This window comes from Embiotoca jacksoni, unplaced genomic scaffold (assembly GCF_022577435.1).
Source record: "Embiotoca jacksoni isolate LCO1_2020_lvr unplaced genomic scaffold, fEmbJac1.0.p SCAF_9, whole genome shotgun sequence".
NCBI classification, from domain to species: Eukaryota; Metazoa; Chordata; class Actinopteri; family Embiotocidae; genus Embiotoca; species Embiotoca jacksoni.
Window position 1 is genome coordinate 9,700,330 of NW_027185447.1, and position 12,973 is coordinate 9,713,302.

The following is a 12,973-nucleotide window of genomic DNA, read 5'->3' on the forward strand; positions in this document are numbered from 1 at the left end:
TACTGTGTGTACATAAACAACAACGGTGTAACTCACCCTCCCTTAATGTAATCCAAGAAGGTGTGCTCCGACTCTACATTGAATGACAACAAGGACACCTGGGAAACAAAGTACAATCAGATTAACTCATGTTTAGTAATTACGGAAAACATATCTACTAATCTGCACATTAACACTGACCTCTGAGCTAACCAACCACAAAATAGTTTATCCATGCAGAACGATTTTGTTTCCTGAGCAGCATATTAGTATCACTGAACATCAGTGTGGCTGCGGAATGACGGATGATCAGCATGATGGATAACAGATCACCGATTTTAATTACAGAGTCACAGCGGCAACAAAGCTGTGGCTCATTTATGAACATCTATCATTACTCTTCACTGAAAGAACACGGACAGGAGTCATTTATTGCATTTCAACAGACTCGGATATTCACCCCATCTGAGGTCATGAGAATGTTTTCCCTTCTACTTAAACTCACTGTCTGGATCATAAGCTCAGAGACTTGGGAATGGACCAAAACCTTAACCAGAGCTGAGCGACCTCATGTAATCCATTTAGTGGAAACTTCCCGATGAATACAAAAGGAACGAGGCAGGAGTGTGAAAGCACCAGGAGATTTCCTCTTATCTCAGATCTTAGACTCACCGTCCCAGAGTTGATGTATCTCTTTTTCTTTATTTTCTTCTTGGCGTTCACCACCTGGTATGAAGGCAGAATAGAAACGAAGGATAATGCTAATGTAAACCTGCAGCACAATTCTTTTCATCCACCCTTGGGCAAGTAATAAAAACATCTTTGTCCTCCTACTCCATGTCTGTAAGGGTAATGGAGCATAGGGAGTGAATCCAATAACTGCAGTAGGTAAGAGTGAGATACCATTGATCATGCCTCACAGCGAGACAGATTATTCAGAGGGATGTTTTTAAAGCACCTACACTCTACTGAACATTTCACATGCACACTGCCAGTTTTGGTGACAGTGGAACATATGTAATAAACAAAGTGATAACAGATTCTACAGAATAGATGATACTGTGTGCACATTCACAAGTGTACAATAATGTGCAATGTGTGCAGATACATACACAAAAACGCACAAACATAGGGGCAATAAGAAAGGCGAGCAGAGCAATTACAGCAATCCCAGCTTTAAATGAAAGTTATAAATAAGGCTTGCATGCATGCAACAGCAAGCAAGGTCAAATATCTCTACAGTTTATCCTACGGGTTTGCACACAAACATAAGGCATAAGCCCAGAGGATACTGAGCTGCATAATAAAGCAAAAGGTATCCAACTCTCTTCTTCTTCTCCTCTGTTCTGCCTCTGTGGTCTCTAAAGCTACTCTTCAACCTGTCCTACAAAGATGATGCCTCATAGTTCTGGAGCCATCACTCAGTCCTTGCTTATAAAGGCATCACATTCAATTACACCAGCCTCCGTTAGGATTATCCTGCTGTCATCTGAACTCAGAGCTAACGTATGCAGGCCTTGTGCATGTCAGGTTAAGTAGGCAGAAACCTAAACATTGCTGCCTGTGACTTATTCAAAATCTTTATTTGTCAGCAGCGAAAAGGTGGCTTTACGTCCACATTCTGAAAGCTATCCAAGGTCACTGAATTGGCAAAGAGAGCAAGAAGAAACTGCTGTATTCCATCTTCTTATTAAAATACAGAAAGGTTTAGTGAAGGGTAATGGATGCACTTCCTTCTGCCATGTCAGCAGTGTGAAAGGGCAGCTTTGCATGCCACTCACTCTGTCTGTCTGTCACTGTGTGTCTCCTAACCTATCCCATCATCCTCTCTCCTTCTCACTTTCTTTACTGTCCCTGTTCATTTCTTAGGCCACCTCCATGACTGATTCAGAGGCTAATGTAATATGGCAAGTGTTTTAATGAGCAGGGACCAAAAAGGGCCCCAGAGTGCCTGATAGCAATACCTTATCTACCCTTCCAAGTACCATCCAAAAAAATCTCTAATCAGTTGCACAACTCTGTTGCATATCCATTTGTATTCTCACCACAGAAGCACCATTCTTCAGCCTGTCTGCTGCACCACTTAACCTCCCAATGGCAAGAAGAGCTGGGACAGACCAAGGAGGCTAACTGTTTATCTCAAACAGTCACAACTTGACTCAAACAAGCAAGTCCTGAAGAGTTTCCTGTTATTAAACAAGACCTTGCTGAGCCAAAGGGCACACTGATTTGCTCTTAAACTGAAGTAGGTGTCACACAGTGGCCTCCAGAAATGGATGCGGCACGAAGAATAATTTTGCGGCAAAGAGGCTCCCACAATTCATTCGTTAATAGGTTGCACGTAGCCTTGTGCGGTCATAATCACAGGGTGTGCTTTACTTGACTTGAAACACATTAAGCAACAAGAGTCAAAACACAAAGACTGTTTTTTTTTTTTATCTCTACTCACCTCGAATACGTTCAACTGGTTGTGACCTCGACAAAGCTCTTTGTAGCTTGTAGTGAATTCACCGATGAAATCGTGGCTGGTGGAAAAAGACAAACAACAGCATCACAAAGAATTCATTCAGACACTGTAGGTAAAACCTTGACAAGGTAGATCAATTTAGCTGAAGGAATTATACCCATTAATGCAGAGATGTATTAGAATAATCTGTTTATGAAAATGTAATTATAATTCTTAACAATTAAGTCAGAGAAACTGAGTGTGGTGTGAAAACTGTTTCTGAACAGATGCAAATGTTATTTACAGAAGACTTGAAGAAGAAACTCACAAACAGGAGTCAAGCACTGACAAAAGTTTAATCAGTTCATAATTGTCAATGTGCTGTGTGTGTGTGTGTGTGTGTGTGTGTGTGTGTGTGTGTGTGTGTCCATCACCTCCCATCTCTGTCCCAGTCATACACTTCCACCTTGATCACCCTATGAAACGAATCAAAAGAGAACAAAAAGTGTTTGTTTGTGGGAGCGTATTTATGTAACACATGAGCTTTGACCATAATGTCCTTGAGAAACTTCACTAGTTGCATTTCTGAAATGACGCAGCACAAAACAAGCCATTCAAGCTCATTAATCGTTAGTGAAGGCTGAATTAAATCAATCAAAGGGAGCCTGCACTGTGTTTTGCATTTGAGAGATGCAAACATCTTACCTCTTTGAAGCTGAACTGTGCTGCACACTGAGATTACATTAGCCAATAACAAATCGAGACCAGTCTTGGTGAATGTAAACATTTCACCAAGACTAACACCCAATACAAAATCACAGAACTCATTTGGTTTCTGTCTGTTTCTGTCATACTCCAAAAAAGCAAAGAAAGTTTAAATTTTTAAAAGACTGGCATTAAAAATTTAAATGAATTGTTTACGGCTGACTTTTCATGTCTTACACAGGAGAGAGCAGGTTGAGAGAGTTGCCAAAATTTTGGGTGAAGCGTTTTCTCAGCACATGCCAAAGATAGAAAACTAACCTCTGAGGAAACGGCATATTTTTCAAGTTACCGAAATACATTGGAAATACGTAAGAAAGTGACGCCTCTTTTCCTCTTGATCTGATGGAAAAACTGGTGGCTTGCCACCCACGACTCTCCCGTCAGCTGCTGTCAATCATGTGTCAGTGGGTCCAGGAGGAGGCACGGTGATGGAGGGCTGCCCTGTTATCCTGACCTGAACTCATTCTGTCTGTACTTAACCTTATTTTCCCGCGTAACAAACATGTGCAGTCCAGGTGATACAGAAAGAGATGAGACAAGAAAGGTGTAGTGAACCTGTGCTAAAATCAGTTGTTGTACTACAGTAAAACAAGCAAATATTCAGCGTCAGAGTAAGAAAACAATCAAATCTTTCTTGTAGTGTTGACTGAGGAAAAAACACTCATGTGTGTTGACACTCAGGCGCCCTCATGGCAGATGATTCCCCACATCAAAATGATGACCAGGGTCATGGGCAGCACTACGACACATCCTCAATCCCAAAATCAATTTCATCTCAGCTCCTTTCCCCTGTGCATGTTCGACTGAAAATGGTGGGGAGATTTCACTTTCTGATCACGATTAAAGCTAGATGATTACAAGGGATTTATGAGATTCATATGAGGCTGAAAGACATGACTGCAGAGAGGCCGTGAACATATCACCACAGCTTTACGTAAGGAACCTGGGAATAGACAAAAAAGAAAGAAACATGTGCCTGTTCAGCGCTGAATCATCTGCCTTCCTGTCCATACATGTAAAAAATGCCCAAGTCAAGAAATTATTAAATCCCTACACATACTGTGGGTCAAAACCAGGCCACGAGTGAATCTCAGAGAAATTATGTTTTAAACAAGAATTCAAAATTTGATTTGTCGAAAAGTACTGGATGAAAAGAATGAAAACTGCAGTGGTTCTGCAGTATAGAGCTCAGAAATAGAGCACGCCAATAAAATGTCAGCACAGGAAACTGCAGATATTATACAAGAAAACTCAAGAGACTCTAAATTGCTGTAGATTTCTCTTGCCATCAAAATCCTCAAAGGGTATCAGGCATCTGTCATGCTTCTGCTCCATCTGTCTGGCCCAATTAGCTTCTCCCAGCAGGTGAGCAGAGACCAGATCGAAGCAACGAACCTTTGTTGACATCCAGTGTGATGGAGAGGGCAAAGATTGAGGTGTTCTTTGACTACTTCCACACACACACACACACACACACACACACACACACACACACACACACACACACACATACATACACACAAAGCATAAAGCAGGGATCCTGTGTTGGACAGGCCACTTGTCAACATCTAGAAAACGATCGAGTACAGCCACACCCCCCTTTTTCATTTTTTCTCTTCTCATTTTTTATCTCCCTGCCAAAAAAAACCTTCCTGCTTCTCAGGTGTCCTACGAGGCCCTTTGCTCTGAAGAGATTCAGATAAGATAGAAGATGCCACTGGGGCAGCCAATCAAACCCTTGAAAAGGCTCTCGCTGGTTGTGGGCAAATCAATGAACAGCCGGGTAAAGTCGCAGAAGTTTTTAGATAGGCCTCTCATAATTATCTATTTCAACAGCAGATACAATAACAGAAGAAAATCAATTGTGTCTAAATTTGACGCACCGATCCATAAGTACACCACAAATTGAAACTCTGCGTGGCTTTGATTTCCCCTCGAAAATTTGAGTTTGTGTGAGTATGTGTGTTCAGAAGACTTACAGTCATTCAACCTACCTCTCATAGTCTCCGTTGCAGAGCGCTCTGACAGGGATGGAGAAGGCCTGCCACATAGGGTTCAGTGTGCTTTTCACCACCTCAGTCTTGTGACAGATGGTGAACCTGGGGAGACGCAGGTCAACAGGGATTAAAAAGCCTAAAACTCACATCTAAAACAAAAAAAAAAATTATTAAGTCTTCTCACTGCAGTATGGCTTTCCTTGGGACCATGTCTGCATACATGTATCTGTGTGCAGCTGAGTTCAAGAGGTCACAATCTAATTCTCTCAACCTTGGTTCCCCTTCCTCTCAGGTCTTCACGCCCACCAATCTGCCTCTGATAAGCCCAAACCCGCTGGGATGCAGAAGCAAGAGGTGAACTCACGTGCCGTCTTCGTTACTTCTGTAGAAGACCATGAATGGGTCTGACTTTCCAAAGAAGTCCTTTTTATCCAGTTTGTTGGCACAGAATTGCATGGTGGCGTAATCCTACAGGCAGAGCAAAGAACAGTCAGGGAAATGGGAAGACAAAAAAGTTAAAGACACTGTAAATCCATGCTGTTGCCTCTCATTGCCTCCTGTTGTTTTTTTTTTTATACATGCTGTGCACCAAGATATAAAAGCACTGAGGCACCAAATAAAAGCAAAGTGCTAACTGAATCCTAATAAGAGCAGGGAGAAACCAACCGCTGGGCTCTAGTTTCAGAAACCTGCAAATGCATTCATTACCATTTCTTTATTATGCAACACCCGCATAACAATGTGGCTGGGATAAGGAATATGAAATTGAAAATACCTTGTTGTGCTCAATATAATAATAGTAACAATATGAGGCACCATGCACAGGCACAGAAATGGATTCTAAACCCCTGCACATGGAAGGGATGGGGGGCCATGTACAAAAAGGATGTGGAGTGCAGCTAATGATACATTAGAAAGGCTGGTATTATCGTAATTACACTCATTTAGGCAGCATTTCAATGTGTACTGCCACATCAAGGACAATGAGTATGCCCTTTTAAGCTCTTGATTCCAGATAGTCTCCCTGTGGTCAAGGTATTACCATAGTCTGCACTGTATAATAATGAGGCTGCATAGTGGCCACACTGGACCTGTAAATGTCCAGAAGAAACTCTGCAGAGTTCTCCATCACCAACAGCCTCCACCTCAATGCTCTGTGAGTCTTTTCAAAATACTCTTCAGCCCTGAAACACGCTGCATATGCAAGTCAGGCATTGAATCATCATATCTTTAAGTGTGAGAAGGTGTGAAGACATTCAGAGCCTTCAGCTAGAAAAAAAAGAAAAGCTTTTTGCCTCGCTGGTCTCCCGGGCATTTAGGTTTTGAAGTGTCGCTATTAGATCTGAATCAGCATGGTGCCAGGCAGGGCCCCTATCGATTGCTTTGACCCACATCAGTGTGCAGTGCTCTGCCTCTGACCTGCCTCGCACTAACCCCCAGCACATCACTTAATGCCGTGGACACAGACACAGCGAGGACCTGACACTATTTCTGAGGCAACTGCTGAGAGAAAAGATGGATGCCAGGACATATATAGTACAATTACTCTTGGCGTATCCACCTGAAAATTTTGCTAATTTGATTATTGCCGTTCATTCTAAGCTCAATTTGTCTCCAACCACCATAGTAGAAATGTTGAAACAGAGGGAAAGCTGATTAAAACTGTAAGTGGTGGCAGGTAAATGGGCTGCTCTATATCTATTTCCATTTCCTACAATAATGTTCAGTTATTATCTGTGCTTCTAGCTAGTCTGCAATATAGGTAGAGAGCATAGTGATGGAAAATTATCTTTTTCCAATTTGCTTAGCAGATACGGATCAGCCAAGTTATGGAGCTTTCCACTGTGCATTTTGTACCTGAGGTGCATCAAGCTCTCCCTGGGTGGCTTTTCACAAGAGGATCTCATTTTCCAAGTTCCCATTTTGTGAATTCAAGAAAAACAACACATCATGGTAAAAGACTACTAAGGTCAGTTATCCAAGCCCTGAAAACAGAACCATCCTATCATTGTCCTGCTTAACCCTGACACAGCCTCTACAATTACACTATCATGGCAGCACGGTGCCTTAAGCCTTCATTAGGCCGAGATAACACACCCACTTTGGTGCCTCGCAGTGTTCTCTCATTAAGTGGGGAAAAGGCAGAACATTCATTTCAGACACTGAGGTTTAGGAACAGCAGGGGAATAACAGAGTGCAGACTCCATCCTTCTACCTACAGTGGGTACGGAAAGTATTCAGACCCCTTTAAATTTTTCACTCTTTGTTTCATTGCAGCCATTTGCTAAAATCAAAAAAGTTCATTTTATTTCTCATTAATGTACACTAAGCACCCCATGTTGACAGAAAAAAACAGAAATGTAGAAATTTGTGCAAATTTATTAAAAAAGAAAAACTGAAATATCACATGGTTATAAGTATTCAGACCCTTTGCTGTGACACTCATATTTAACTCACATGCTGTCCATTTCTTCTGATCCTCCTTGAGATGGTTCTACTCCTTCATTGGAGTCCAGCTGTGTTTAATTAAACTGATTGGACTTGATTAGGAAAGGCACACACCTGTCTATATAAGACCTTACAGCTCACAGTGCATGTCAGAGCAAATGAGAATCATGAGGTCGAAGGAACTGTCCAAGGAGCTCAGAGACAGAATTGTGGCAAGGCACAGATCTGGCCAAGGTTACAAAATAATTTCTGCAGCACTCAAGGTTCCTAAGAGCACAGTGGCCTCCATAATTCTTAAATGGAAGAAGTTTGGGACGACCAGAACTCTTCCTAGACCTGGCCGTCCAGCCAAACTGAGCAATCGTGGGAGAAGAGCCTTGGTGAGAGAGGTAAAGAAGAACCCAAAGATCACTGTGGCTGAGCTCCAGAGATGCAGTAGGGAGATGGGAGAAAGTTCCACAAAGTCAACTATCACTGCAGCCCTCCACCAGTCGGGGCTTTATGGCAGAGTGGCCCGACGGAAGCCTCTCCTCAGTGCAAGACATATGAAAGCCCGCATAGAGTTTGCCAAAAAACACATGAAGGACTCCCAGACTATGAGAAATAAGATTCTCTGGTCTGATGAGACCAAGATTGAACTTTTTGGCGTTAATTCTAAGCGGTATGTGTGGAGAAAACCAGGCACTGCTCATCACCTGCCCAATACAATCCCAACAGTGAAACATGGTGGTGGCAGCATCATGCTATGGGGGTGTTTTTCAGCTGCAGGGACAGGACGACTGGTTGCAATTGAAGGAAAGATGAATGCGGCCAAGTACAGAGATATCCTGGAAGAAAACCTCTTCCAGAGTGCTCTGGACCTCAGACTGAGCCGAAGGTTCACCTTCCAACAAGACAATGACCCTAAGCACACAGCTAAAATAACAAAGGAGTGGCTTCGGAACAACTCTGTGACCATTCTTGACTGGCCCAGCCAGAGCCCTGACCTAAACCCAATTGAGCATCTCTGGAGAGACCTGAAAATGGCTGTCCACCAACATTCACCATCCAACCTGACGGAACTGGAGAGGATCTGCAAGGAAGAATGGCAGAGGATCCCCAAATCCAGGTGTGAAAAGCTTGTTGCATCATTCCCAAGAAGACTCATGGCTGTACTAGCTCAAAAGGGTGCTTCTACTCAATACTGAGCAAAGGGTCTGAATACTTATGACCATGTGATATTTCAGTTTTTCTTTTTTAATAAATTTGCACAAATTTCTACATTTCTGTTCTTTTCTGTCAAGATGGGGTGCTGAGTGTACATTAATGAGAAATAAAATGAACTTTTTTGATTTTAGCAAATGGCTGCAATGAAACAAAGAGTGAAAAATGTAAAGGGGTCTGAATACTTTCCGTACCCACTGTATTTCTCAGTTCTACCTACTGTAGATATCGCTGCATGGGGTAAGTGGCAGAGCGATGCACGCTGTCACTTCCAGAAAGTGGGACTGGTCTTTCAAAGGAACAGAAAGCATGTCAGGAGTCCGGTTTTTTTCCTCTGTTTTGCCCCTGATCACCTCTCCTCCTGTGTCCCCTCAGTCCCCTGTCTGCTTGTCTGTGGCCACGCCCCTCACCAGTCCCAGCAGATGCAGCCACTCACCCCTGATCACCACCTGCAGGTGTGCTGCATCTCCCTGATCACCTCCCCAGACTATATGTACCCTGCCCCTGCACTCCTCTGGTTGTTGGTTCATTTTTGTTAGTCACCCGTCCGTCCTCCGTCAGCTCTCCGTCAGTCCTGTCCCTGTTCCCATTCCCGTTCCTCCGGCCTCTGCGCCTCCTGCAGATCTCCCTGTCAAAGTCACCAGTCGGTGGAGTTGCCCTCCCGACTAGGGGGATTGTTGACGCCGTCCCTTCCGCTGGTCTGCCGGCTGCCCTGCCAGCCGTGTCCCCCTGGATCTGTCGGTCGAGTTGCCCTCCCGACTGGAAGCAAGTGGACGCGATAGGTGCCACCTTTTTGGTTTGTTTGTTTTTTATTGCAATAAAGACTGTACTTTGGAACTGATACCTAAGTCTGTGAGCTTGCATTTGGGTCCTTGTAAACACCACCACATAACAAAGCAAGGCAGACAATACTGGAATTCATGTTACATAAAGCTCTTCGAAAGGGTTATATGGACCAGAAATTAACACCGCTCCTTTGATTGCTTCACGCGTCACCCCATTCATTTGAGTGTTTGTCTGTTACAACTGTGAGCCTTAGGTGAAGGATTTTCGCCAGTGTGAGGGTCAGTTGGAAAAAAGATGGTAACAAAACTAAGTTTCCTTTTTTTTTTTTTTTACTTCAGTGATAAGCCAAATAATATTTGCTTGGGGTAAATACAGTACATCATACAATCCAAAATGTCAATAGTATTTTAGAGTTTGTGTGAATGAATAGTAACCTACAGTAGTGAGGGTAAATTGTGAATAAAAACACAAGATGGACTTATATATTTTTGTGTGTTTTTAATTTTGTTTTTCCTTATTCAAACTGGGGCTCTAGGATGAAGGGAGTCCTGTACAGACTATGAAACCCCTTTGTGGGAAATTTGCAGTTTTAGGCTCTATAAATAAAATTGCCTTGATTTGATTTATGCTCGCTTTGCTAAATCCCGGCGGTACACTAGGGTTATACAGTCATATGTAACATTATGTGCAGTTGAATTAAATTTAAATCAGCCAGAGTTGCAGCTGGACCAAGAGGACGATCTGAAAGTGAGCCAGCCACTGCTCAGCAGTCATATGTGCCAGAGATAATGACAGCCAAGAGGAAGCCTTTGATCCGTACGGAGGCCCCTGCTCTGTCTAATGATACCTGGCAAATCCACCATGAAGGTGAAAGCCAACCCAGCTCACGTTTAACAGTCCCTACAGAACTTCGCCAGTTGATTCCCACTCCGCTGGTCTCCGTTTCTCTAAACAAGAGTTGCTGTGTTTACCTCAGGCGAGGCGGCAACTCAGCTGCCTCCATTTACTGGTCACAGGTGGATTGTAGAATAAACAACATCCAGATGGATGGTAGCAATTCCAAACTGCTATAATTCACAGATGTGGGAGTTGTGCTGAAAGCAGTGTCTTCAGAGCCATCTTCTATCATCCGTCTGTTCCTTCATTTTCCTGTTCTCAACTCAAACCTGAGCTATTCCCATTCAGGGTTAAATTCTGTGTAAACATGGCAAGTCTGGAGTGACATGTCAAGTCCGTGTCTCTCTAATTGAGTCGGGGGAAAAGGAAATGGTCATTTGTACCAGTAACGATCATTTGCATTTATATTACTAAATCGCTCGTTGAAGTGGTGCTTTGCAGCGACAGTGGTAACGCCGATCATCGCAGATCAGATGTACCTGATGACTCGCAGTAGCCCTTCAACGACTCTGCACTGACACTTCAATTCAGCAGGACAGAATCAGTAATGGCTATCACGGAAGTTTCATTATCTGTGTGACTCATCTGTCTCACTCTAACAGGAGACTCTTTATATGTCAGGGAATAAACAATAAACAAAAAACCCTCTGAGTCAGGTACAATCACTGTTAAATCACTAAATACCACTAAAAAAGTATGACAGAAAGAAACAAAGCCTTGAATCATTAGATGCTTACATGTATTAGGACATGGCTAACATTTATACAGAAGCTCAATGGCTTGCTGTTCAGCCTCTGAGGGAGGCCAGTTGTTCAGGCCAATAAGTCGCACCACTTTCTGCAGCTCCACTGGCAGCAGTATAATGTGATTATTTACTATCTTCATTTAGCAGTGTGGCGAGAAAGCCAATGGGCATTAGTGGACACAGGTTATTAACGCAGACTCATGGATTAACACTCCACACATAGAAGCGAATGCCTGTTTTAGTGATTGGAAGGAAGGCGGTCTCATTAACCAGCCATTTAAACTCATAGCCTATTCAATATGTACACAACTTCCAAATGACAAAAACAATTGCGTAGAACCACGGCGTACCCTGCTCGTTTAATAGGGACATTTATGATCCAATATATCTTACCGAAGTGAAGGATATTAAACATCCCGTTTCACTTCAGCAGGCTTGTGAACATTGCTAAACATGCATTACGCACCACTTCCCTCCAACACGTATAATTTCACAGAGACGTGTCACAATCTATCAGCTGCAGTACACATGATCAATTAAACTGTGATTGTTAAAGAGCCCAGTTCAAATTGGATCAGTGAACACTGCAAAACATTTACTCTGAGATTTACAGCATGAACAAATTGAAAAAGTATACTGGTGAAAACTTTTAGGACTCACCCTGCAGTTTCCCAGCTCCTCAACCGATAGGATGATGGTTCCACATTTCTTCCCAGGGATGCCACTATGAAAACAAACACATGTCATTCACTCTTCCAACAAAATGATGATCCATTTGATAATTTCAAATTTTAGTAGTTTAACAATGGATGGCATTATGGTGCACTTTATAAAACCTACTCCAATAAGTCCTATACCAATTGGGGCCAATGTCTTTTTTTTTGTTGTTTTACCAATATTGGGGAGTAAAAACATTAAAATATTAATATATCAACTGAAATGTGTTCATCAAAAACTTGCGACAAAGATATGTAATGGAGGCAGGTATTTAACAATACATTTTATTGTCCCAAATGATATCAGTCCACTGAAACAATGAACATCACTGGGAATGTATTAACTATATATATATATATATATTTTTTTTTTTTTAAACTCAAATAAAACAATTTCAAAATTTTGCTCTATTCTATAAAAAAATATGTATTTATTATAGTATATCAGGTAAAACACACAGATACTGATATATCTGGAATGGGCCATATTGTCCCTAATATTGTCATTTTGCTTTTATTTCACAGTTTTTTGATGTCACCTCCTTGTGCCCCAAGAAGAACCCCCATCTGAGAACATACCAGACACAAAAACTAATAATTTGAAAGATTAAAGTTTGTAAAGCTGTTTTTAAAGTCAAATTATATCTCAGGCTCATAATACAAGTGTACTTTCACATAAAATCAGAGCAATGTTACGTGAGTGTGACAGTTTGACAACTCTAATGTGCACATTATTAGTTTCTCACCACCTTAAGTGAATCAAGAACACGTTATAAATAAAGGCTCTGTATTTCTTTAGTACAATCTGGAACAAAACTGCTGAGACATAGGACTCCTCTGATCCCCCTCTGCCAGCGCCACTCTGAGACTTTAAAGCTCGGCAAGCCTGCGGTTGTTTACCGCTGATTCCCGCTTCAGCAGATGATCAAGACGTATCACAGCACAAGCGAGGTTCCCCGCATGTCTGTGTTTCTGTACATCACCTCTTTCA

At 42.2% G+C, this 12,973-nt stretch overlaps 1 protein-coding gene across 2 annotated transcripts in view; it reads right to left on the bottom strand.

Moving 5' to 3' along the window:
- Nucleotides 1-12,973, bottom strand: part of cpne5a (copine Va) — a 71,584-nt gene that overhangs the window by 27,109 nt on the left and 31,502 nt on the right. For both annotated transcript variants that reach the window (XM_069140706.1, XM_069140705.1), the window contains 7 exons: nucleotides 11,927-11,990; nucleotides 5,552-5,655; nucleotides 5,185-5,289; nucleotides 2,860-2,901; nucleotides 2,429-2,504; nucleotides 652-705; nucleotides 37-98 (listed from right to left, as the gene is read on the bottom strand). In XM_069140706.1, the coding sequence (XP_068996807.1) occupies nucleotides 37-98; nucleotides 652-705; nucleotides 2,429-2,504; nucleotides 2,860-2,901; nucleotides 5,185-5,289; nucleotides 5,552-5,655; nucleotides 11,927-11,990 (507 nt within the window). The remainder of the gene's footprint in view (nucleotides 1-36; nucleotides 99-651; nucleotides 706-2,428; nucleotides 2,505-2,859; nucleotides 2,902-5,184; nucleotides 5,290-5,551; nucleotides 5,656-11,926; nucleotides 11,991-12,973) is intronic.